This window comes from Elaeis guineensis, chromosome 2 (assembly GCF_000442705.2).
Source record: "Elaeis guineensis isolate ETL-2024a chromosome 2, EG11, whole genome shotgun sequence".
Classification (NCBI taxonomy): domain Eukaryota; kingdom Viridiplantae; phylum Streptophyta; class Magnoliopsida; order Arecales; family Arecaceae; genus Elaeis; species Elaeis guineensis.
The window spans coordinates 4,035,617-4,062,577 of NC_025994.2; the positions used below are offsets into that span (position 1 = coordinate 4,035,617).

General features: G+C 51.1%; 2 protein-coding genes across 2 annotated transcripts; both read left to right on the forward strand.

The window, feature by feature from the left end:
• The first annotated feature begins 1,795 nt into the window (after positions 1–1,795).
• On the forward strand, positions 1,796–3,089 carry LOC105033681 (F-box/LRR-repeat protein At3g48880). Its single transcript, XM_010908576.4, has 2 exons — positions 1,796–2,336; positions 2,429–3,089. The coding sequence occupies exons 1-2, from the start codon at positions 1,990–1,992 to the stop codon at positions 2,904–2,906; spliced, it is 825 nt and encodes a 274-aa protein (XP_010906878.1). The 5' UTR covers positions 1,796–1,989; the 3' UTR covers positions 2,907–3,089.
• Positions 3,090–15,177: 12,088 nt separating this feature from the next.
• Positions 15,178–26,713, forward strand: LOC140855190 (carotenoid cleavage dioxygenase 7, chloroplastic-like). The gene is made up of 7 exons (XM_073251067.1): positions 15,178–15,253; positions 23,766–23,896; positions 24,277–24,361; positions 24,504–24,776; positions 25,463–25,542; positions 26,145–26,462; positions 26,564–26,713. The coding sequence occupies exons 1-7, from the start codon at positions 15,178–15,180 to the stop codon at positions 26,711–26,713; spliced, it is 1,113 nt and encodes a 370-aa protein (XP_073107168.1).
• The last annotated feature ends 248 nt before the right edge of the window (positions 26,714–26,961 follow it).

Consider the following 26,961-nt stretch of genomic DNA (forward strand, 5'->3'; position numbering starts at 1 on the left):
TTCCCTTGTCACTAATTTGGAACTAATGCAGTTTTATGATAGTGATACTTGAACTTGTGCTTTGTCATTTGGATCATTATTCATCTATAAAATCTAAAATTTAGATATTGGATGTGCCAAATAAAACTTCTATATCTCATGGAAGGGAAGTTAGGAATTCAAGTATGAAAATGAGTAAATCTGTGGCTGCAAATGGATTGGATCAGACTCGGGCATGGTTGACCTCAATTTAACCCAATTTCATTCTTAGGTCTTGATTTTGACCCGGACCTAAGTCATTTGTTGATCACAATAGGTCAGATTGAGTATATGGAAATAATTTCAGACCTCACAGATCATTCGAGTTGGGTTGGACTGAATATGATATCTAGGTTAGGATTAGATTAAATCGGTCTATAGTTCAAGTCAAATATTTAACTATTATCTATAAATAAAAAATAATAATTAAAATTAAATATAAAATATGAATTTTATTTTTTAAATTTGATCCCAAAAAATGATCATCCTTAAGGTACAACTTCACATATTATAATTTTTAAAAATAGGTATTGATATACTTTATATTTAACATAATTAAAAAAAATTAGATGAGAGAAAATGAGATTATTGAGATGAATGGGAAGGAATTAGTTAAAAAAAAAAATATCCGACGAGTTGGAAAGATATCTAAGGAAATGAAGAAGGAGAAGGGGCCCTACAATATCTGGGTTTTAGGATTGGGCTAGGTCTGGTCCAATTTAGGTTAGGTAAGGTTAATTTTTTATTCACCTTGATTAAATTTGGATATTATATGAATCGAGTCGGGTTGGAATGAATTAGATATTATAAAATCCAAACATGATCTGATTTCCAAATTATGTCCAATTTAAAATCCTGACATGATTTGTGGATTGCCGAAAATGAATTGGGTTAGATTTAACTTGATTAGGGCTAGGTAAAGATTAATGCTATTTGATGAATTTATAATTTTTTGATTGGATGAATTTGAAATTTTTGGACAAATTTATAATCAAATTTGGAATAGATTTAGATGGCAGAATTTTAAATAGTTTTGGATATGGCTAAGGCAAACTTTGCGGTCATACTACTTGTGTCATTCCCGCTGATTTTAAGCAAAACAACTAGCATAATATATTTCTGGAAGAAACAAAAAAAGTAATTATATCTGTGGGTGGGCCCTACAATCATATTTTCTATTTTTACCATCGAAAAACAAAATACTATTTGTGTTTTCCACCCCATCCTTTCCCAATTTCCTTTCCTTATCTCACTTGAATATTTAAATTTTAAGCATAAGAATCAAGGCTCAAGTAAGAACACCACCAATTATTTAAATTATTTTTTATATTTTTATTTAAAATAAAATATATCTATATTGCATATGCCACATTTCAGATGGTTTCTTGCATTTAAAAAGCAAAACAAAAAAAATAAAAATAAAAATAAAAAAAAGGGACAAATAGAGGATTTCTGGATAAGTGAATTTTAGTCAGAGAATTTGTTTGGTATAACCTCCGGCTGACTGGCGGAGGAGGATGTGGCGTCCTAATGTGTCGTACACTGACGTGGACTTTGGGTTTTTTTGGTAACATCTGACGTGGACTTTTCATCACAAAGATTAATACGAGCAATAAGGTTGCTCCACCGGACATAGATGTTCGTCACCCTCTAATCTTCTAGAATACACACCACAGTATCACACCGCCCGCACGAGCTCCGGCCGGCATCACGCTTCTCCCATTGGCGTCAAATTCACACCTACCGCGCGCCCCTCATTGCCCACTTCCGACGTGCAACCACCCCGAGATTCGTGCAACGCCAATCTCAAGAATCCACCTGTACCTCTCACTTCCCTATCAAAGCCAGCCAGTTTTCCTTGGTGGTGCAGCTAACCCCACCGATCCTCCCCTGTTTGTATAAATGGCCCAATAGACCTTGTGTTATCCTCAGGTCCAAAGTCCACACAAGGGAGGATTCTGAGAGCCGGCTATGAAGAATAAGAAGGGATGGGAGGAGATGGACATGGATTGCCTGGTTAACATCTTCCAAAGGCTCGGCCTCGAGGACCTGACCATCGGCGTGCCCTTCGTGTGCAAGTCCTGGCATCAAGCCTCCCTCGATCCCCTCTGCTGGAGAGTGCTCGACTTGGAGCCATTGGATTTCATGCCCTGGAGCAAATTCACAAAGAGATTCATGATGCACTACTCTGTGCACCATTTTTCCTTCACTGGCTTCATGAGACTGGTCGCCATGCGGAGCCATGGATCGGCCATCGAGCTCCGATTCCCTCTGCTCTTCGGTGCGTCGATGCATGACTTGTTCTATGCTTCATCCGAGTAAGTAGTCTTCTTTCTTGCTGTCTGTCATCAGGATTAGATTCTGTGATTGGAGGAGTACTTAAAAAGTGTTATGAACTGTTTGTTAGCAGATGTCCAGGGCTAAAGAAGGTTGTCATGCCAAACTTGTTGTTGGAAGATGAGGTGCACATTCCTGAGCTCGTAGCGAAATGGAAGGAGCTCGAATTGCTCGAGATCCAATCGAAGCCAGCTTCGTTCTTGGAGATGGTCGCACAAATCAGTCTTAACTGCGAGAATTTTGTCGGCCTGAGGATGCTTGGGTCCATCAAGAAGGATGATGCATTAGCTATTGTCAGGCTCCTTCCAAAGGTGAAGTACTTGTGTTTTGACAAGTCTTACCTGCCCAAGGAGCAGTTGTTGATGCTTATGGATGGATGTAAAGAATTGGAGAGATTCAGTGTCAAGGATTGTATTGGTTTTGAGGCTGATGAGGAGGTTATGAAGAAGGGTTTGGGGATCAAATTTTTTGAGTGCGAGGGTTCTAAGCTATTTGATGATTCTGGTTATGACACTGATGAGTGTGATCCACTCTATGTACATGTTATATGATGATGGTTGTAGCTTCAAAGTTTGGGATGTTTTTGTGGTCCAATTACTTAGTGATGAATTAGAGTAGTTTAGGAGCATTTCTTCCTGGCTCTTCTTTTCTAGTGAAAAGTGTTGTTATTATCAATGAGATGAGCAGGAATGGAAAGTTATGCATTGAGATGAATCAAGTGTAATGATTCTTCCCCTCTTTTTCTTTTCTTTCCTTTTTTTTTTTTTTTCAAGTGTACTGTTTCTCTTTGAAGCTGCTCCCCTGTCCCCTCGGAGCTTCTAATTAATGTGGCAATGGCTTACAATACTGACATGCTACATTCGGCAGTCAAAAGGAAAACAGATTTATTAATTCCTTTAGTGGGCAATGGGATGTGAGGCTTTATCGTACGGCTAACTAGCACGAGGGGATTGTGCCCCCCCACCAAGGACGGCTCCTACAATAATAAGGCCACAGCCCACACCGCTATGGAAAAATAGATTACTACCACAAAATTAGAGGCCGAACAAAACTCCATGCTTTTTTTTTTTTTCTGGTAAGAAAACTCCATGCTTGACAGCCGCTAATTCTCGCTTTGCCAGATCACCTATGAGAAATTCCACAATTGATGCCTGGGCTCTTCTTGATTGTTTCACTGTGGACCGATATTAACGTGTGTTTGGTTCACAAGCAAAATCAAATTTGAAATAGAAATGCATTTGTTGGGGAATACCGACCGACCCCGCTCATGCCGACTTATAATCGGACATACCCGACCGACCGACCGATCGATGGCTGTCTACCGACCGACCGATCGACGGCTGTCTACCGACCGAAGATACGTCGGTCGGACAGATCTTTTCCGTCCTTCTGACCGACTGCACCAAGGGGTCCGATGCCCGACTCCCGCGACGTGCCCGACTGACCGTCGGAGGGATCCGAATCTCCACCCGACGCCCCTCAGCTGACCACCGACCTGAGGTCGGTCGACTCCTCCAATCGTCGTACTACTGCCAGAGACTGTCAGTCCTGACAACAGCATGCGGCACTGCCGCCTAGGGGCATTATCCCGCCTATGGCATTGTCAACCCTACTGATTTGACGGTCCCACGACGATTTGACATCTTTACGATGACTTTGACAGTCTCCAGTGAATTGACAATTCTTCAATTGTCCGCGCCATTAATGACGGCGTCATACCACGCTCCACTATATATATCGGGGAAGGCAACAGTGCTGGAGGCCCCAAAAAAACTCTCAGGCTTGCTCCCTCTCTCTCCCTCTCTTTTCCTCTCTCGTTGAGCTCCTTGTTTTCTTCTCACTGTTGCCTAGTCTCCTCTCTGACTTGACCGTCGGAGGGTCCCCGCCGGAGCCGCCTCCGGTCAGTGCGGACTTACTTTTGCAGGCGCTCGTTCCCGACGACCAGGCGACGAGGGGATTGGCCGCAACAGATTGACGCGCCAGGTAGGGGCGAGGAGTAGCAACGCTCAAAGTGACAAGTTAGTGCTTCATTGACAGCACCAGGGATTATAACCACCACGGAATTCAAGATGACAAAGACAAGAGCTCAGCGATCGAGGGTCACTGGATCGGCGAGGCGCTATTCCCGTCGGGAAGAGGCCTCTCCTCCACCCTCCGCGACGGAACCTAGCTCTCCACACCCCGCGGTGACCACGGAAGCGCAAATCATGGCGATCGTGCGGCAGATGACCGTGCTGACGGACGCGGTCAAAAGCCTTCAGCAACAGCCGGTCCAGCTGCCGCCATCACCGGCCGGGCAGCCGGCGGCACGTCCGATGCCCTCCAGGAGCGGAGCAGCCGCCGACGCCCGCGTCGATCTCCGTCGCCTCCGCAGGAGCACCTGCCACAGCGCTCCTACAGAGAGGAGGAGGGGCGGCCGTGCACGACGCCCCCCGGTCCCGACGGCATTCTCCCTCTCAGCTAGAACGAGCAAGAAAGGAGAAACGCCCACGAACGCCATCCGCCTCTCTCTCAGAATCTTCCGGAGACTCCACTCTGGGGTCTCCCAGTACCGACGGACAGACGACTATGAACGCAGGTTCAAGAAAATCGACCGTCGGCTCGCACAGCTGCAGGTGGACGGACAGAAGTCTTCAAACGACATCGACTTCTAGACCGCCCAACCTCTCTCCCGACTCATCCTCGACGAACCGATCTCCAGTCAGTTCAAGATGCCGCACGTGAGCCCTACGACGGCTCCACCGACCCAATCGACCACCTGGAGAGCTACAAAGCTCTCATGACGATTCAAGGGGCAACCGACGCTCTCTTTTGCATCGGCTTCCCCGCCACGCTCCGCAAAGCTGCCAGGGCCTGGTACTCCGGTCTTCGATCGGAAAGTATCCACTCCTTCGGCAGCTCGAGCACTCTTTCGTGGCTCACTTCAGCACCAGCCGGAAGCCGCCGCGAACGTCGGACAGCCTTTTCTCCCTTAAACAGGGAGAAAACGAGATGCTCCGACATTTTGTGATGCGATTCAACGCGGCCACGCTTGAGGTCTGAGACCTCAATGAAGACATGGCTATCTCGGCCATGAAACGGGGGCTGAGGGCGTCCTGGTTCACTTACTCCCTGGACAAGACCCTCCCCGGATGTATGCCGAACTATTGGAGCGTGTGTACAAGTACATGCGCGCGGACGAAGGAGCCTCCGACCGGTGCCTGATCGAGTTCAAGGGCCCGAAGGAAAAGTGAAGAAAGGGTCGGGACCCTACCGAACCTAGCAGGCCCCCGACCGACGGTCGGGTCTCACCCCCACGACGAAACCAGAAGTCGCCCCGACGGCAGACTCCAAGGCCGACATGCCCCAGGTATGACTCCTACACTCCTCTCTCTGCTCCCCGTGCGCAGATTCTGATGGAGATCGAGGGGAAGAGTACCTGCGACGCCTCCACCTTTGAAGGCAAAAGGCCTCGACCGACGGAAGTACTGCCGATTCCATCGGGGCCACGGCCACAATACCGAGCAATGCATCCAGCTTAAGGATGAGATCGAAGCTCTCATCCATCGAGGGTATCTCGATAAATTTCAGAGGAACCCGCCGACTCAACCAGTCGCCGATCGACGACCCCAGCCGACTGAAAAAGCGACGACTAATCAGCCAACGGCCGGGGTCATCAATATGATTTCCAAACGATTTGGCCCGGGACGTCTGCTGGAGGGGAGCCGATGAAGAGGCTGCGCCCGGACGACGTAATTACCTTTACGGAAGAAGATGTTTGGGGCATCCAAACTCCCCACGACGACGCTGTTGTTGTCTCGGCGACAATAGCGAACTATGATGTAAAAAAATTTTTGTAGATAATGGAAGTTCAACGAACGTTTTGTTTTACTCGACCTTCTTCCGGATGCGACTATCAACCGACCGACTCAAGAGGGTCCCTACGCCCTTGATAGGCTTCGCCGGGGATGCCGTCGCGACGGAAGGAGAGGTTACCCTGCCCGTGACGGTCGGCACCGAACCACGATAAAGCACGGTCCATTTGACTTTTGCGATCGTCCAAGTGCCTTCGGCCTACAACGCCATACTTGGAAGACCCGGACTAAACGCCCTCAAGGCGATTGTCTCGACGTACCATCTCTTGGTTCGATTTTCGACCAAAAATGGAGTCGGAGAGATGCGCGGAGACCAACAGCTCGCTCGTCGATGCTTTCAGATCTTCGCTCAAAGCGATGAGTTGAAGGGCTCCCTGACGATCGACAAACTAGACCAACGAGAGGAGGAAGAACGGGGCTCACCGGTCGAACAGCTCGTGTCAATCCCGATAGCGGAGAGCCCCGACCGAAAGGTATGGGTCGGGTCTCAACTACCCGACCCAGAACGACAACGGTTGGCGAAGCTGCTGAAGGCCAACGCCGACATATTTTTTTGGTCGGCAGCAGATATGTCGGGCATCCCCCCGGAGACAATAACGCACCAACTCAACATCGACCCGACGATGAGGCCGGTGAGACAGAAGAAAAGGTCTTTTGCTCCTGAAAGACAGAAGGCCATCGATGAAGAAGTGGATAAGCTACTCGAGGCAGGCTTCATCAGAGAAACTACATATCCCGATTGGCTCACCAATGTTGTCATGGTCAAGAAAGCCAACGGAAGTGGAGGATTTGTATCGACTACACCGACTTGAATCGGTCTGTCCGAAGGACAGCTTTCCACTTTAAAGATCGACCAGCTGGTGGATGCGACGTCCGAATTTCGACTGCTCAGCTTCATGGACGCCTTCGTGGGTACAACCAGATCGGATGGCTCCGAAGATGAGGAGCACACTGCCTTCGTGACCCCAAGGGCCTCTACTGCTACCGAGTAATGCCCTTCGGGCTGAAGAATGCCGGGCCACCTACCAATGACTTGTCAACAAGATCTTCAAAGACCAGATCGGGCGCAACATGGAAGTATATGTCGACGACATGCTGGTAAAAAGTGCGCAGATTCCAGATCATGTCCGGGATCTCGAAGAAACCTTCCGCACTCTACGACGACACCGGATGAAGCTGAACCCGACTAAGTGCACCTTCGGAGTAACCTCGGAGAAGTTCCTCGGGTTCCTCATCTCGCAACGGAGAATCGAGGCCAACCCCGAGAAAATCAAGGCCATCATCGACGTGCGCCACCCGAACACCAAGAAGAAGTCCAGTAGTTGAATGGAAAAATCGTCGCTCTCAGCTGATTCATCTCTCGATCGGCTGAAAGGTGCCTCTCGTTCTTCAAGACTCTGAGGCAGGCGAAGGGCTTCTCTTGGTCGGATGAGTGCCAACGGCCTTCGAGGATCTGAAGAGGTACTTGGCTTCCCCACCGTTGCTTGTGAAGTCGGAGGTCGGGAGATATTGTATCTCTATTTGGCCACCTCCGCCGAGGCGGTCAGTTCGGTGCTCGTCAGAGAAAACGAGAGCCGAACCCATCAACCTATCTACTACACCAGCAAAGTGCTCCCCGGTGCTGAAGCTCGATATTCGGAGACAGAAAAGATGATTTTTGCCCTGACCGTCTCCGCACAGCGACTCCGCCCATACTTCCAGGCGCATGCCATTGTGGTTCTCACCAACCAGCCCCTGAGGGCGATACTGCGCCGACCTGACACATCGGGACGACTGGCAAAGTGGAGCGATGAAGCTCAGCGAGTTCGACATACAGTACTGACCGCGACCTGCCTTAAAGGCCCAGGTCCTGGCCGACTTCATCGCAGAATGCCCGACGACCGACCGAGGGTCGGAAGACATGGACCCGGACGAGACGCGGTCTCCGAGCCTGTCCCGATCTCCACCTAGGTACTGCATATCGACGGAGCTTCAAATGCTCAAGGGACGGGGCTGGGTTCCTGCTCACCAACTCGGATGGGGTAGTCACCGAGTACGTCCTCCGATTCGACTTCAAAGCCTCCAATAATCAAGCCGAGTACGAAGCGCTCCTCGCCGGCTTGAGGATGGCAAGGGAGCTTGGGATCGTTAGCCTCAGGGCATTCTCCGATTCTCAGCTGATCGTGGGGCAGGTCAAAGGCGAATTCGAGGTGCGAGATCCAGCCATGGCAAAATATCTTCAGAAAGTGAAGGATCACGTGACGCACCTCGGGTATTTTGAAATCTCCCACATCCCCAGGTCGGAGAACGTCCGGGCCGACGTACTCTTCAGGCTGGCAACCTCGACTTTCAACTCTTTGGGCCGGACGTTCGTGGAGAATCTCGAGCAGCAGAGTATCGACAAGGTCGAGGAGGTGCTACAACTGACGACTGAACCAAGCTGGATGGATCCGATTGTTCGGTACCTGACCGACGGGATCAGCCCTGAAGATCCCGCGAAGGCCAGGCGGCTCCGATGGTCGGCCTCCCAATATGTGATCATGGATGGCCGACTCTACAAAAGATCGTTCTCCCTTTCCTTGCTCAGGTGCTTGGGACCGACCGACGCAGATTACGCACTCAGAGAAGTGCACGAAGGAATCTGCGGGAGTCACTTGGGGGGCAAATCCTTAGCCTACAAGATCCTGCGGCAGGGTTACTACTGGCCCACCATGAGGAAGGATACGGCTGAGTTGGTCCGAAGTACGAATCATGCCAGAAGTATGCCAACGTACAACACCGACCAGCCAGCCAAATCACTCCTGTCGTCGCCCATGGCCCTTCGCTCAGTGGGGAGTCGACATTCTCGGTCCCTTCCCTCCGGCATCGGGCCAAAGAAAGTTCATAGTCGTTGCTATCGACTACTTCACCAAATGGATGGAAGCCGAGCCCCTGGCACAGATTACCGAGCGCAAGATGGAGGACTTCGTTCAGAAGTCCATCATCTTCAGGTTCGGATTGCCGCATACCATTATCACCGACAATGGACGATAATTCGACAACCAAGACTTCAGAGACTTCTGTGCGAGGTTTCACATCACGCACCGACTGACTTCAGTCGGGCACCCACAGTCCAATGGCGAAGTCGAGGTGATCAACCGGACTATACTACACGGGCTCAAAACCCGACTGAATGAAGCCAAAGGCCTCTGGGTCGACGAATTGAACTCCATCCTGTGGGCTTACCGAACGACCCCCCGTGTTCCGACCGGGGAGTCGCCTTTCAGCTTGGCCATGGGACAGAGGCAATGATACCGCTCGAGATCGGGCTGCCATCAACTAGGGTCGAGCAGTATCAAGAGTCGAACAACTCTGATTGCCGGAGAGCCGACCTAGACCTCCTCCCCGAGCTTCGGAGCGAGGCTCAACTTCGCATGGCTTCATACCGCAGAGAGTAGCCCGATATTACAACACCAAGGTCAAGCCAAAGCTTTTCAGGCCTGGGGACCTAGTCCTAAGAAAGGCAGAAGTCTCGAAGCCTCTAGACCAAGGAAAGCTAGCTCTGAATTGGGAAGGGCCCTATGTGGTAGCGGACACCTACGGACCAAGGGCTTACCGACTGGAAACTCTGGAAGGGAAACCCATTCCCCAGACCTGGAATGCTGACAACCTGAAGTTGTATCACCAATGAACTTTGTGCCTGTTCATTCGGAATACAAATCCAGTTTCAAATTTCAGAGTTTTAACTCTTCGACTGATGATCGGCGCTCGTCAAGAAGGACGAGTCCCGATGTCCCGACTCAAACTTAATGTCCACATGGAATCGATGGCCCGATCGCCGACGATGTATCGGACGCTCACGAGGATCGAACCGTCCTTGACAATGGGAGTTAACACTCCTTCCACGATCGAAATTTCGAGCCAAACGATCGGCTAATTTGCCGACTGGGTCCCGACCAAAGAAAGGCAAAATGCCTGCACGACCGCTGTCGCGACTTACCGACCGAGCTACGACCGGTCCAAAGATATTCGGTTTACCACCGTCTATCACACGAAGCGATCACTATCACATTCATGACTCACCGACCGACCTACGATCGGTCGGAAGATATTCGGCTTACCACCGTATATCACGTGGCGCAGCGTAAGTACCCGATATTAGGGTATCAGGATCCAACTTATCATCGCTCCCCCGACTAAACGCACCGAATGACATCCGACTGAATGTGTTGAAAGAGATCCGACTGCCAAGTCTTATCCGACGGTCGATCGGCTTTTGGCTCGACAAGGACGCCTGACTCACAGCCGGGCGAAGGACGCCCGACTCACAGTCGGGCGAAGGATGCCCGACTTAGGCCCTCGACCATCGAAAGGCCGATCCAAGGTCGGAACTTGTTCTACCTTCATGGCGGCAAGAATTATCGAACGTCCTAACTGATTTATATGGGTTAGCAACTTACGTGTTCAAATGCATTCCACAACACATGAAAAAAGAAGGACACACGGAGGAAGAAGGGTTCAAGTCCAAAACTTTAACTTTGATTTCATTGAAGATCAAAATAAGCTTACAAAGCTGGGCCAAAGCCCGAATACAAGCCGGAGCAAAAGGAAAAACAAAAACAAAAGATCGACTAGTCCTCAGAGTTAGCCTCCTCCACTGGATAACGACGGGGGACGGTCGGCGAACCCGCTCCGGCTTCAGCAGTCAGGGCCGTCTGATCTTCGGTAGCTCGCTCTGCGTCTTCTTCAGCTTCCGCCCTAGTGGTGAGGCCTTCTGATGCTGGGTCGGTCGTCTCCTCCGCAGCTGGGGCCTCCGACTCTGGCAGAACAATGCTGTTGAGATCAAGCTCCGGGTACAGGCTTCGAATGGCTTCCCGATCGTCCTCGTACCCGACCCGGTACGAAAGGAAGCCGCTCTCCAGAAGCTCTTCTCGATACTCTTCCGAGTCACGGAAGTCTTCGACGGCCCGACCCATGGCCTCCTTCGCCGACTCCGCTTCTGCCCTCGCGATGTCTGCGTCGGCCTGGGCGATGGATAGACCTTCCTCGGCCTTAGCGAGATTTTTGAGGCTTACTCGGAGCTGCTCGTGGTCGGCCTCCAGCCCCTTGGCGAAGCTGTCCCGCTCGTGCCGAAGCCGACGGACGGTCCGGGACTTCTTCTTCGCGTCGTCCCAGGTCGACTGCAGCTCCGACTCCGATGTCGCCAAGGCGCCCTTGAGTCGGGAGACCTCCTCCGTGAGTCGGGAGACCTCCCCCTCAAGTCGGCCCTTCCGTTCGACCGACTGTTGCAGCTGGTCGACCAGGACGACCTTGTCGACTTCAACGGCCGTGACCTTGTCTCTCCAAGCCGCGCGCATGTCGCCGAACTTCCGGTATCCGGCCTCTAGCTCGAATATGTTGTAAACCAGCTGCACAAAATAAAACCGACCGTCAGGAGACCGAGCTTACGGAAACCACGTTGGAAACGAAGGAAAGAGGGACTTACCCGGATCATCATCGGGTAGAACGAAGACAGCATGTCAGAGACACACTGGTTCTTCATCGCCTCGATGTCGACGGGAAGGAGGAGCGCCTGGCACATCCCCCTGGCCAAGTAATGGTTGGCCAGGCCCGATGCACCTTCGGAAAGTGGGAAGTCGGTCGATCCTCCACCACCGGCCGACCGTCCTTCGTCGCCCAACGCCATAGGGGCCTTCCCTCGGTCGGACGCCCAGGCCCTGACATCGGAGATGGATGGCAAGCTTGAGCCCGACCGAGTCTCGACCGACGATGCGGCAGCAGCGGGCGTGGGTCGCTCGGGCTCGTGCACCTCCTCCCGATCCTCCTCTGCCAGCTGAGCAGCCGGTGCGCCATCGACCGACTCATCGGCCGCCCTTCTTTCGGGCAAGGCGGCGCCCTCGCCCGACGGTCCCTCGGATGGGACTTCGACAAGCACTGTCGGTGCCGACAGTGCGATGACGGGCTCCGCCCTCGACCCAGTCGGTTCGCTCGACGGAGCTACGTGGGGCCTCTTGGGAGGCCGCGACGGCCCGGCCCCTTGCGCCGGCCTCTTCTGAACAGCGTACTGACGTACGTCGGCTGCCGTCAGTCTTGATCTCGACGGCATATCTGCAAATAACGACAGGCGGTCAGCACCGTAGAGAAAGGACAAAAGGAAGAAAAAGGAGAAAAAAATGGAGAACTGACCTAAGCGACGGACCGGGCTGAGGTTGTAGCTTCAAAGTTTGGGATGTTTTTGTGGTCCAATTACTTAGTGATGAATTAGAGTAGCTTAGGAGCACCTGCCACAGCGCTCCTACAGAGAGGAGGAGGGGCGGCCGTGGCACGACGCCCCCCGGTCCCGACGGCATTCTCCCTCCCAGCTAGAACGAGCAAGGAAGAAGAAACGCCCACGAACGCCATCCGCCTCTCTCTCAGAATCTTCCGGAGACTCCACTCCTGGGGTCTCCCAGCACCGACGGACAGACGACTACGAACGCAGGTTCAAGAAAATCGACCGTCGGCTCGCACAGCTGCAGGTGGACGGGCAGAAGTCTTCAAACGACATCGACTTCTAGACCGCCCAACCTCTCTCCCGACTCATCCTCGACGAACCGATCTCCAGTCGGTTCAAGATGCCGCATGTGGAGCCCTACGATGGCTCCACCGACCCAATCGACCACCTGGAGAGCTACAAAGCTCTCATGATGTTTCAAGGGGCAACCGACGCTCTCTTTCGCATCGGCTTCCCCGCCACGCTCCGCAAAGCTGCCAGGGCCTGGTACTCCGGTCTTCGATCGGAAAGTATCCACTCCTTCGGGCAGCTCGAGCACTCTTTCGTGGCTCACTTCAGCACTAGCCGGAAGCCGCCGCGAACGTCGGACAGCCTTTTCTCCCTTAAACAGGGAGAAAATGAGACGCTCCGACATTTCGTGACGCGATTCAACGCGGCCACGCTTGAGGTCCGAGACCTCAATGAAGACATGGCTATCTCGGCCATGAAACGGGGGCTGAGGGCGTCCTGGTTCACTTACTCCCTGGACAAGACCCTCCCCCGGATGTATGTCGAACTATTGGAGCGTGCGTACAAGTACATGCACACGGACGAAGGAGCCTCCGACCGGTGCCTGATCAAGTTCAAAGGCCCGAAGGAAAAGTGAAGAAAGGGTCGGGACCCTACCGAACCTAGCAGGCCCCCGACCGACGGTCGGGTCTCATCCCCACAATGAAACCAGAAGTCACCCCGACGGCAGACTCCAAGGCCGACATGCCCCAGGTATGACTCCTACACTCCTCTCTCTGCTCTCCGTGCGCAGATTCTGATGGAGATCGAGGGAGAAGAGTACCTGCGACGGCCTCCGCCTTTGAAGGCAAAAGGCCTCGACCGACGGAAGTACTGCCGATTCCATCGGGGCCACGGCCACAATACCGAGCAATGCATCCAGCTTAAGGATGAGATCGAAGCTCTCATCCGTCGAGGGTATCTCGATAAATTTCAGAGGAACCCGCCGACTCAACCAGTCATCGATCGACGACCCCAGCCGACTGAAAAAGCGACGACTAATCAGCCAACGGCCGGGGTCATCAATATGATTTCCAAACGATTTGGCCCGGGGACGTCTGCTGGAGGGGAGCCGATGAAGAGGCTGCGCCCGGACGACGTAATTACCTTTACGGAAGAAGATGTTTGGGGCATCCAAACTCCCCACGACAACGCTGTTGTTGTCTCGGCGACAATAGCGAACTATGATGTAAAAAGAATTTCTATAGATAATGGAAGTTCAACGAACGTTTTGTTTCACTCGACCTTCTTCCGGATGCGACTATCAATCGACCGACTCAAGAGGGTCCCTACACCCTTGATAGGCTTCGCCGGGCACGCCATCGCGACGGAAGGAGAGGTTACCCTGCCCGTGACGGTCGGCACCGAACCACGATAAAGCACGATCCATTTGACTTTTGCGATCGTCCAAGTGCCTTCGGCCTACAACGTCATACTTGGAAGACCCGGACTAAACGCCCTCAAGGCGATTATCTCGATGTACCATCTTTTGGTTCGATTTTCGATCAAAAATGGAGTCGGAGAGATGCGCGGAGACCAACAGCTCGCTCGTCGATGCTTTCAGATCTTCGCTCAAAGCGATGAGTTGAAGGGCTCCCTGACGATCGACAAACTAGACCAACGAGAGGAGGAAGAATGGGGCTCACCGGTCGAACAGCTCGTGTCAATCCCGATAGCGGAGAGCCCCGACCGAAAGGTATGGGTCGGGTCTCAACTACCCGACCCAGAACGACAACGGTTGGCGAAGCTACTGAAGGCCAACGCCGACATATTTTTTGGTCGGCAGCAGATATGTCGGGCATCCCCCGGAGACAATAACGCACCAACTCAACATCGACCCGACGATGAGGCCGGTGAGACAGAAGAAAAGGTCTTTTGCTCCTGAAAGACAGAAGGCCATCGATGAAGAAGTGGATAAGCTACTCGAGGCAGGCTTCATCAGAGAAACTACATATCCCGATTGGCTCACCAATGTTGTCATGGTCAAGAAAGCCAACGGGAAGTGGAGGATTTGTATCGACTACACCGACTTGAATCGGGTCTGTCCGAAAGACAGCTTTCCACTTCCAAAGATCGATCAGCTGGTGGATGCGACGTCTGAATTTCGACTGCTCAGCTTCATGGACGCCTTCGTCGGGTACAACCAGATCTGGATGACGTCCGAAGATTTGGAGCACACTGCCTTCGTGACCCCCAAGGGCCTCTACTGCTACCGAGTAATGCCCTTCGGGATGAAGAATGCCGGCGCCACCTACCAACGGCTTGTCAACAAGATCTTCAAAGACCAAATCGGGCGCAACATGGAAGTACATGTCGACGACATGCTGGTAAAAAGTGTGCAGATTTCAGATCATGTCCAGGATCTCGAAGAAACCTTCCGCACTCTACGACGACACCGGATGAAGCTGAACCCGACTAAGTGCACCTTCGGAGTAACTCGGGGAAGTTCCTCGGGTTCCTCATCTCGCAATGGGAATCGAGGCCAACCCCAAGAAAATCAAGGCATCATCGACGTGCGCCACCCGAACACCAAGAAGGAAGTCCAGTAGTTGAATGGAAAAATCGTCGCTCTCAGCCGATTCATCTCTCGATCGGCTGAAAGGTGCCTCTCGTTCTTCAAGACTCTGAGGCAGGCGAAGGGCTTCTCTTGGTCGGATGAGTGCCAATGGGCCTTCGAGGATCTGAAGAGGTACTTGGCTTCCCCACCGTTGCTTGTGAAGTCGGAGGTCGGGGAGATATTGTATCTCTATTTGGCCACCTCCGTCGAGGTGGTCAGTTCGGTGCTCGTCAGAGAAAATGAGAGCCGAACCCATCAACCTATCTACTACACTAGCAAAGTGCTCCGCGGTGCTGAAGCTCGATATTCGGAGAAGAAAAGATGATTTTCGCCCTGACCATCTCCGCACAGCGACTCCATCCATACTTCCAGGCGCATGCCATTGTGGTTCTCACCAACCAGCCCTGAGGGCGATACTGCGCCGACCTGATACATCGGGACGACTGGCAAAGTAGACGATGAAGCTCAGCGAGTTCGACATACAGTACCGACCGCGACCTGCCTTAAAGGCCCAGGTCCTGGCCGACTTCATCGCAGAATGCTCGACGACCGACGAGGGTCGGAAGACGTGGACCCCGGACGAGACGCGGTCTCCGAGCCTGACCGGTCTCCACCTGGGTACTGCACATCGACGGAGCTTCAAACACTCAAGGGAGCGGGGCTGGGTTCCTGCTCACCAACTCGGATGGGGTAGTCACCGAGTACGCCCTCCGATTCGACTTCAAAGCCTCCAATAACCAAGCCGAGTAGAAGCGCTCCTCGCCGGCTTGAGGATGGCAAGGGAGCTTGGGATCGTCAGCCTCAGGGCATTCTCCGATTCTCAGCTGATCGTGGGGCAGGTCAAAGGCGAATTCGAGGTGCGAGATCCAGCCATGGCAAAATATCTTAGAAAGTGAAGGATCACGTGATGCACCTCGGGTATTTTGAAATCTCCACATCCCAGGTCGGAGAACATCCGGGCCGACGTACTCTCCAGCTGGCGACCTCGACTTTCGACTCTTTGGGCCGGACGTTCGTGGAGAATCTCGAGCAGCCGAGTATCGACAAGGTCGAGGAGGTGCTACAACTGACGACCGAACCAAGCTGGATGGATCCGATTGTTCGGTACCTGACCGACGGGATCAGCCCTGAAGATCTCGCGGAGGCCAGGCGCTCCGATGGTCGGCCTCCCAATATGTGATCATGGATGGTCGACTCTACAAAAGATCGTTCTCCCTTCCTTACTCAGGTGCTTGGGACCGACCGACGCAGATTACGCACTCAGAGAAGTGCACGAAGGAATCTGCGGGAGTCACTTGGGGGGCAAATCCTTAGCCTACAAGGTCCTACGGCAGGGTTACTACTGGCCCACCATGAGGAAGGATGCGGCTGAGTTGGTCCGGAAGTACGAACCATGCCAGAAGTACGCCAACGTACAACACCGACCAGCCAGCCAAATCACTCCTGTCGTCGCCCCATGGCCCTTCGCTCAGTGGGGAGTCGACATTCTCGGTCCTTCCCTCCGCATCGGGCCAAAGGAAGTTCATAGTCGTTGCTATCGACTACTTCACCAATGGGTGGAGCCGAGCCCTGGCCAGATTACCGAGCGCAAGATGGAGGACTTCGTTCAGAAGTCCATCATCTTCAGGTTCGGATTGCCGCATACCATTATCACCGACAATGGCGACAATTCGACAACCAAGACTTCAGAGACTTCTGTGCGGGTTTCACATCACGCACCGACTGACTTCAGTCGGGCACCCACAGTCCAATGGCGAAGTCGAGGTGACCAACCGGACCATACTACACGGGCTCAAAACCCGACTGAATGAAGCCAAAGGCCTCTGGGTCGACGAATTGACTCCATCTGTGGGCTTACCGAACGACCCCCACGTTCCGACCGGAGAGTCGCCTTTCAGTTGCCTATGGGACGGAGGCAATGATACCGCTCGAGATCGGGCTGCCATCAACTAGGGTCGAGCAGTATCAAGAGCGAACAACTCTGATTGCCGGAGAGCCGACCTAGACCTCCTCCCGAGCTTCGGACGAGGCTCAACTTCGCATGGCTTCATACCGACAGAGAGTAGCCCGATATTACAACGCCAAGGTCAAGCCAAAGCTTTTCAGGCCTGGGGACTTAGTCCTAAGAAAGGCAGAAGTCTCGAAGCCCTGACCAAGGGAAGCTAGCTCCGAATTGGGAAGGGCCCTACATGGTAGCGGACACCTACGGCCAAGGGCTTACCGACTGGAAACTCTGAAGGGAAAACCCATTCCCCGGATCTGGAATGCTGACAACCTGAAGTTGTATCACCAATGAACTTTGTACCTGTTCATTCGGAATACAAATCCAGTTTCAAATTTCGGAGTTTAACTCTTCGACTGATGATCGGCGCTCACAGGAAGGTCGAGTCCCGACGTCCCAACTCGGACTTAATGTCCACATGGAACCGACGGTCCGACCGCCGATGATGTATTGGCGCTCACAAGGGCCGAACCGTCCATGACAACGGGAGTTAACACTCCTTCTACGATCAGAGTTTCAGGCCAAATGATCGGCTGACTTGCCGACTGGGCCCCAACCAAAGAAAGGCAAAATGCCGGCGCGACACCGTCATGACTTACCAACTAAGCTACGGTCGGTCGAAGGATATTCGGCTTACCACCGTCTATCACGCAAAGCGACCACTGTCGCATTCATGACTCTCCGACCGAGCTACGGTCAGCCGAAAGATATTCGGCTTACCACCGTATATCATGTGGCGCAGCGTAAGTACCCGATATTAGGGTTTCGGGATCTGACTTATCATCGCTCCCACGACTAAACGCGTCGAATGACATCCGACTGAATGTGTCGAAAGAGGTCCGACTGCCAAGTCTTATCCGACGATCGATCGGCTTTCGGCTCAACAGTACGCCCGACTCGCAGCCGGGCGAAGGACGCCGACTCACAGCCAGGCGAAGGACGCCCGACTTAGGCCTCGATCATAAAAGACCGATCCAAGTCGGGACTTGTTCTACCTCGTGGCGGCACGAATTACCGAACGTCCTAACTGATCTATATGGGTTAGCGACTTACGTGTTCAAATGCATTCCACAACACATGGAAAAAAGAAAGACATGCAGAAGGAAAAAGTTCAAGTCCAAAAAACTTTGACTTTGATTTCATTGAAAATCAAATAAGCTTACAAAGTTGGGCCAAAGCCCGAATACAAGCCGGAGCAAAAGAAAAACAAAAATAGAAAACCGACTAGTCCTCAGAGTCGGCCTCCTCCACTGGATAAGACGGGGGACGATCGGCGAACTCGCTCTGGCTTCAGCAGTCGGGGCCGCCTGATCTTCGGTAGCTCGCTCTGCATCTTCTTCGGCTTCCGCCCTGTGGTGAGGCCTTCCGATGCTGGGTCGGCCGTCTCCTCCGCAGCTGAGGCCTCCGACTCTGGCAGAACAATGCTGCTGAGATCAAGCTCCGGGTACAGACTTCGAATGACTTCTCGAGCATCCTCGTACCCGACCCGGTAAGAAAGGAAGCCGCTCTCCAGAAGTTCTTCTCGGTACTCTTCCGAGTCACGAAAGTCTTCGACGGCCCGACCCATGGCCTCCTTCGCCAACTCCGCTTCTGCCCTCGCGATGTCTGCGTCGGCCTGGGCGACGGACAGACCTTCCTCGGCCTTAGCAAGATTTTCGAGACTACTCGGAGCTGCTCGCGGTCGGCCTCCAGCTCCTTGGCGAAGCTGTCCCGCTCGTGCCGAAGCCGACGGACGGTCCGGACTTCTTCTTCCGTCGTCCCGGGTCGACTGCAGCTCCGACTCGACGTCGCCAAGGCTCCCTTGAGTCGGGAGACCTCCTCCGTAAGTCGGGAGACCTCCCCCTCAGTTGGCCCTCCCGTTCGACCGACTGTTGCAGCTGGTCGACCAAGACGACCTTGTCGGCTTCAACGGCCGCGACCTTGTCTCTCCAAGCCGCGCGCATGTCGTCGAACTTCCGGTATCCGGCCTCTAGCTCGGATATATTATAAACCAGCTACACAAAACAAAACCGACTGTCAGGAGGCCGAGCCTATGGAAACCACGTTGGAAACGAAGGAAAGAGGACTTACCCAGATCATCATCGGGTAGAACGAAGACAGCATGTCGGAGACACGCTGGTTCTTCATCGCCTCGATGTCGGCGGGAAGGAGGAGCGCCTGGCACAGCCTCCTGGCCAAGTCATGGTTGGCCAGGCCCGATGCACCTTCGGGGAGTTGGAAGTCGGTCGGTCCTCCACCGCCGGCCGACCGTCCTTCATCGCCCGATGCCATGGGGCCTTCCCTCGGCCGGACGCCCAGGCCCTGACGTCGGAGATGGACGGCAAGCTCGAGCCCGACCGAGTCTCGACCGACGGTGCGGCAGCAGCGGGCGCAGGTCGCTCGGGCTCGTGCACCTCCTCCCGATCCTCCTCCGTCGGTTGAGCAGCCAGTGCGCCATCGACCGACTCATCGGCCGCCCTTCTTTCGGGCGAGGCGGTACCCTCACCCGACGGTCCCTCGGACGGGACTTCGACGAGCACTGTCGGTGCCGACAATGCGATGATGGGCTCCGCCCCGACCCAGTCGGTTCGCTCGACGGAGCGACGTGGGGCCTCTTGGGAGGCCGCGACGGCCCGGCCTCTTGCGCCGGCCTCTTTCGAATGGCGTACTGACGTACGTCGGCTGCCGTCAGTCTTGTTCTCGACGGCATATCTGCAAGCAACGACAGACGGTCAGCACCATAAAGAAAAATAAAAAGAAGAAAAAGGGGAAGAAAAATAAAAAACTGACCTAGTGGGGACCGGGCTGAGGCCGGCGTCGTACAGGGCCTGCTCGGTGACGAGCTCCCTCTGCTTCGGCACCGAGATGTCCTTCAGCCGGTGGAAGTCTTCCCGATCCTCAGCCTCCACCCGACTGTTCTCGTTCGGCTCGGTTCGGGGATTCCCCCAACGGACAGGAAACCCCCAAGGAGTGGAAGAGGATGTGAAGAAGAACTGGTTCTTCCATCCGTAAATAGACGACGGAAGACTAGTAATGAAAGAGAGCCCCTTCCGAGGATTGAAGTACCACCACCCTCGGGCTTTAGGGTGGGGTCGGAGGATGAAGAAAGCTCGGAAGAGGGAGATCCGAGGATCAGTCGACAAAAGCCGACATAAAATAGCAAAACTGACTATTAGCCAAACTGAGTTCGGCGCGAGTTGTGCCAGGCACAGCCCGTAATAGTCAAGAATGTTTCGGACAAACTCCGGGACCGGAAAACGAAGGCCGGCCCGGAGGTCCTCTACGTAGAAGGCCACCTGGCCCTCAGGCGGGCTGTTAACCCGACCGTCGGCACCAGGGGCGAACAGCCGAAACTGCCCCGGGATGCAATATTGCTCACGGAACCGATTGACGTTCGGCCCCGAAAGCAAAGAGACCTCCACCTCCGGGGTCGACCGAGTGTCGTCAGTCGGCTCTCCCGACCGACTTCCTCAGGGGGATGTTCTGGCCATGGATTAAAATAAAAGAAGAAGAAGAAGTAGATCGCGAGAAGGCAAAGGAGAAGACGGTGAAGGTGGGGAAGGCCCTTAGAAGAAAATCTGAAAGGAAGGAAGACGGAGTACCTGGAACTACGCGCGCAGAGTTTCGACAGCAAAGTGGGGGGGGGGTAAAAACTGAATATGGGCGACCCTGTATATATAGTACCCCCCGATGGTCGAGATGAAGGCACGACCAACGAGAAGTCCCCAGATCTTGCCACGTGGCGTCATCCGATCCGTCCGTCGGCCCGACGGTTCGACGTATCCATCCTCAGATCGAGCCACGTCACCTCAATCCGCTCCAACGGACCCGTCCCAATGGCTGCATGCCACGTGGCACGGAGGCCGTGACGTTTCGTATCCCCGAAGGGCGGTGGGAACGACGGTTTCTCTTCTCGATGGGACGAGACGTCTGACACCGACAGGACGTCCGACACCGACATGACACCTGGCGCCGACAGGACGTCTGACACCGACGGGACACGACGTCTGACACCAACTGGACATCTGACGCCAGCGAATCGCCCGGCATTCATGAGACGTCTGACATCATATCAACCCACGGTACGGTCGGAACTCGATACACAGAAGATCCACTCCTTTTCGCTCGACGCTACTGCCCAAACGAAGACATCGGCCAGCGCTCCATCCGACTCAGGAGTGGAGGGGGGCAACTGTTGGGGAATACCGATCGATCCCGCTCATGCCGACTTATAATCGGGCATACACGACCGACCGACCGACCGATCGTCGGGTGCCGTTACCGATCGATCGACGGCTCTCTACCGACCGAGGATATGTCGGTCGGGCAGACCTTTTCTACCCTCCCGACCGACTGCATCAGGAGGTCCGATGTCCGACTCCCGCGACGTGCCCGACTGATCGTCGGAGGGATCCGAATCTCCACCCGACGCCCCTCAGCTGGCCACCGACCTAAGATCGGTAGACTCCTCCAATCGCCGTACTACTGTCAGAGACTGTCAGTCCTGACAACAGCATGCGGCACTGCCGCCTAGGGGCATTATCCCGCCTATGGCATTGTCAACCCTAGTGATTTGACGGCCCCACGGTGATTTGACACCTTTACGGCGACTCTGACAGTCTACAGTAAATTGACAATTCTTCAATTGTCCGCGCCATTAATGACGGCGCCACACCACGCTCCGCTATATATATCGGGGAAGGCAACAGTGCTAGAGGTCCCTTCGAAACTCTGGGGCTTGCTCCCTCTCTCTATTTCCCTCTCTCGTTGAGCTCCTTGTTTTCTTTTCACTGTTGCCTAGTCTCCTCTCTGACTTGACCGTCGAAGGGTCCCCGCCCGAGCCACCTCCGGTCAGTGCGGACTTTCTTTTGCAGGCGCTCGTTCCCGACGACCAGACGACGAGGGAATTGGCCGCAACAGATAGGTGTCGAGATCTATTGCCCTTAGTACGGAACCATCTCCTCCACCCAATCGTGAAGTATTGTCCGCTTTGGAACGAGGCCCGAGCCTTTGACCCGGTCAACACCCCGCCCCTCACGGTTTTGCCCCCAAAAGGTGCCTCACGTGGGAGAGGGAGAACTCGCACTAATAAGCAGTAGAGTCTCTTGCTTGTTTCCGGTATGGGACTTTCGGGCTCGATGCCCCCGATGCCCATCCCACAACAGAGCCCCCCAGCAAGAGAGTCTACTGCGCAGGTAGAGGACGGGTTCCCACAGACGGTGCCAGATGTCGAGATCTACTGCCCTTAGTACGGAACCATCTCCTCCACCCAATCGTGAAGTATTGTCCGCTTTGGAACGGAGCCCGGGTCTTTGACCCGGTCAACACCCCGCCCCTCACGGTTTTGCCTCCAAAAGGCGCTTCACGTGGGAGAGGGAGAACTCGCACTAATAAGCAGTAGAGTCTCTTGCTTGTTTCCGGTACGGGACTTTCGAGCTCGATGCCCCCGATGCCCATCCCACAACACCTCCTTTTATCATGTGACATCTATTTGTCACCAACCAATATTAGTTTAATCCAAATCTCTACTGTGATCAAAGATAATAGTAGAAGGGACTTGCTCACAGCAATGGTATAAAATATTTCTTTCTGCTCTAAAAAATTAAAATGCTCTAATTAATGCAACCAATCTCTTTCTTACAGTTGAATTAATTAGTACATCTTCCATGGTTTCAGATTCTGTAATCTTAGTTAAACGAAAGTATTTTAGAATGCCAGTTTAGGTGAGGCATGGTCATCTCCACCCTCCTCCATTGGTGATTAGTGAAGCTGGTTGACCGTTTCCCAAAAAGTTATGCTGTACCTAACAGTTATAGGTTCTATGGGGCCTACAAAGTCCATCTTAACGACCAAAAAATATAGAGAAATCAATGTCTACACTGCATACACTATATGGCCATGCACAGCCAATCACAGCTCTTGATTCCTATGAATCTTATTCATCAAGATGCATCTTGATGCATAATTATACAAACCAACGGTTGTGATTGGCTGCATGCAGAGCCAGCCCACCCTACTATAGGTGGCCAGCGACAAGGAAAAAAGAGACATTGGCTCTAGAGAACAAAATCTAAACCATCCATGGTGGACCACCCACACCAAAGCATTATTAAATCACGCGGGTCACGTGTCATGTGAAACACATTTGGTAATAGTGGCATGTACAATTTACCTTCAACCTCCTCATCTCCTGTCACCATAGATGATAAGAGAAATTTAGCTCCAGCCCCATGACAAATCTCTTCCTGGTTGTTGACTTTGATGGCTCTCTTTTTTATATCAGGTTCTTTGCAGTTTCTGTTTTCCAAAATAATAATAAAATCACAATAGACCAAAAGAATAATATAAAAATTAAGTCATCAATTTTTATTAGCCATATAACTATCCTTTAAGGTGATAAAGCAACCCATTTTAGGTCACTGCCCTAATAGATGTTAATCCCATGCTTCTGTTCTATAATCCATTTTCAATTGACACTGGCATTTTAATTCTGATGTATGTTGTATTTCATGGATGTAGAGCTCGACTGCAATTTTGAGCTGAAGCAGAAGAAGGAATTTGTCATCTCGGATCACTTGATATCCATGATTGGGCTTTCACGGATAACCACTATGTTCTACTTGGCAACCGTATCAAGCTCGATGTACCTGGTATCTCTCTAAAGTAACATATATGTAGCAGATCATTAAGTAAACTTTTATGAGTTTGCTAGTTAGAAAAGTCTTCTTATAATGATCTGTGGTCAGTAAACATATAAATTGATCATGGAATATATCTGCGTAACGAGGAACCAATTTTATAAGTCAAGAGCTTTGTTGATGAACAAATAAAGTAAAAGCAACATCATGACACAGGACAGAAGGGTGCAGTCCAACTTCAAAGATCTCTTTGGACCTTGCCACTAGAAAACACCTCTGAATCCTAATAATTTTGGTCTGAGTGATGACATGCACGTGTTGCAGACAGGGACCAAAAATGAATCTGGACCTCTCCAAGAATAAACTGAGTTTAATTTTTCCCTTTTGGTTAGACCTACAATTCAATTATTCATTCATTGTCAATTTATCATGGGTATCAACTAGTTCAGTTGATAAAGTTGCTAGGAGTTGTTACTGGTGATTTGGATTTGAATACTCACCTGGATTTGAGTAGCCATTATGGAGCCTTACATTGAGATAATTTATGAAATTTCTTCATCTTGGAAACTTTTCAACTAATGAAACTGCATTGTTATGGATTCATACAATTGAAATCCAGGATCACTTCTAGCATTATCAGGCTTATATCCAATGATAACAGCACTGTCAGTGAACCCAAGCCAGCAATCAACACCAGTTTATTTGCTACCACGATTCTCTGAGAGTGCACAAAGTGGCCGTGATTGGAGGGTGCCGATCGAAGCCCCACCGCAGCTATGGTCATCGCATGTTGGCAATGCCTTTGAGGAAAGGGATGAAATCGGCAACTTAAATATTCAATTACAGGTTTCAGTTTGCTCCTACCAGTGGTTCAACTTTCAGAAGATGTTTGGTAATTTGTTATTCCTGCTTTTTTTTTTTGGTCAAACCAAAACTTATTAAATCAATCTAGAGTAAATACAACCATGGTAATCAGCAAATAAAATGTCCTACAATTAGAAGTCAAGTCAGATACTGACAACCACAAAGTAGGTTTTAATGAGCAGCAATAAGTGATGTCATCCAATCCACAGTACATTAGTTTCTCTAAAACACATGTTTTACTTCAAAGCTCTGTAGAGATGCATCCATGCGTAAACAATTCTGCATCAAGATAATGATTACTAAATTGTGAAGAAGCTGAACCAGTCAACCATTTAATGACTGTCAAGGAATCTCCCTCTAAAAAATATGAGAGGTTTCAAAATTTTAATTGACTTGTCCCTGCTTTTTAAGAACAAAAGCTATACATGAAGTAGAAAACAGCGAGATGCAAATAAACCACACTTATCTCCACTTAAAATAGAAGCTTGACATGATGCGGAGATCATTTCTACACAAAAAAAGGCTTCCTTGGCTGACACTTCTGCCTTCATACACATAGATCTAACGCATTATAAAGAAGATTACCCTCTGACTGTTTGGTCTTACGAGTGTCGGTGAAACTTTGTCATTGTTATCATTGAAAAAAGAAACTTTGGCATTGGATCAAATGGACAACTTTTGGTTGACATCAAATCAGTTCACAAACGTCTGCAGGGTATAACTGGCGCACAGGGAAGCTGGATCCCTCTTTCATGAACACGGTTGAAGGCAAGGAAGCATTGCTACCCCACCTGGTCAGTAAACAGTCTCTGTTCTACTTCAAGATTTAACAAAACAACGGGGGAGTTTCACAAATCGTTCAGCTGCTGATTTGCTATGTGAGGATTTAAGCTGGACGTCGGGGTTAAAGAGCAAACTAAAAATAGTGATTGTTAATCAAGGATGGATACTTCACCATGTTGATATTTCAGCAACCTTAAAGACTTCAAAAACCATATATTTAAGAAAAATTGATATTTTTTTTTAAAAAAAACTTTTGCCGTATTTGGAATTATGAGCATCAAAAATTGAAAGATTTAAATAGTGGTTAATCTGCTCATCAAAAAAAATCCTACCCAAAAAAAAAGATAACCAGCTTCGTATTATTTATGATTCACCAAAACATGCATACAAAAGTCATGAAACTATTCTGTAATTTGTGGACTATCAAATAGTTAATAGTTCATCTATTTACATTTGTAAAGAAGTACTTATCATATTGGAATTCATCAAAAAGTAAAATTTTCAAATAGTGTGAAGCGTGCTGCTCTCATGGAATACATGCTCGAAAATATGCCATAAGTGGAGCTGGTCTGTTCTCATGGTAATGTCGTTCTTTTTTTCATACATTTCTTAGGTTTCAGTTGAACTGGACTCGACCGGAGCATGTAGCCGGTGCACTGTGAGCAATGCCTCCGAACACTGGAACAAGCCAGCAGATTTCCCAGTGATCAATCCAGCCTTATCAGGCCAGAGAAACACCTATATTTATGCTGGCACAGCTTCTGGCTCCCACCGATTCTTGCCGCATTTCCCGTTTGATAGCATAGTGAAGCTCAACCGTTCAGATGGATCAGCAACTTCATGGTCGGCAGGGAGCAGGGAGTTCATTGGAGAGCCTATATTTGTCCCCAGAGGCACTAAGGAGGATGATGGCTATATTCTTGTCGTAGAGGTCAGAGAACACTTGCTGGTTATATGTTTGTCTTATTTGGTCAGCTGTGGAGCGTTTCTTTTCTTCATTTTGAGTGTTCTTTTTCTCTTTTCGCTCCACAGTATGCAGTTGCAAGGCAGAGATGTTACCTTGTGGTATTGGACGCAGAAAGAATAGGAGAAGCTGATGCACTTGTAGCCAAGCTTGAAGTGCCAAAACATTTGACGTTTCCTCTCGGCTTCCATGGATTTTGGGCCGACGGAGGACAATAACAAATAAGTTGAACTCTGAAGAAGAAAATGTGATTACTTCACTCTCATGCAACCTTCTTAGAAGTTATTATTATTATTTTTTTGGGTACACTCTTGAAGCGCATATCACTGTAATCTATTTTCTTAATGGACACAAATTAATCCTATCTCAGTATTGGAGAAATGTAGTTACAAACTTTAGCAGCCTTTTACTCTTCTTTTCAAACACTTGATGAAAGAAAGGACATGGCGTGTATTTTTTTCCTTTC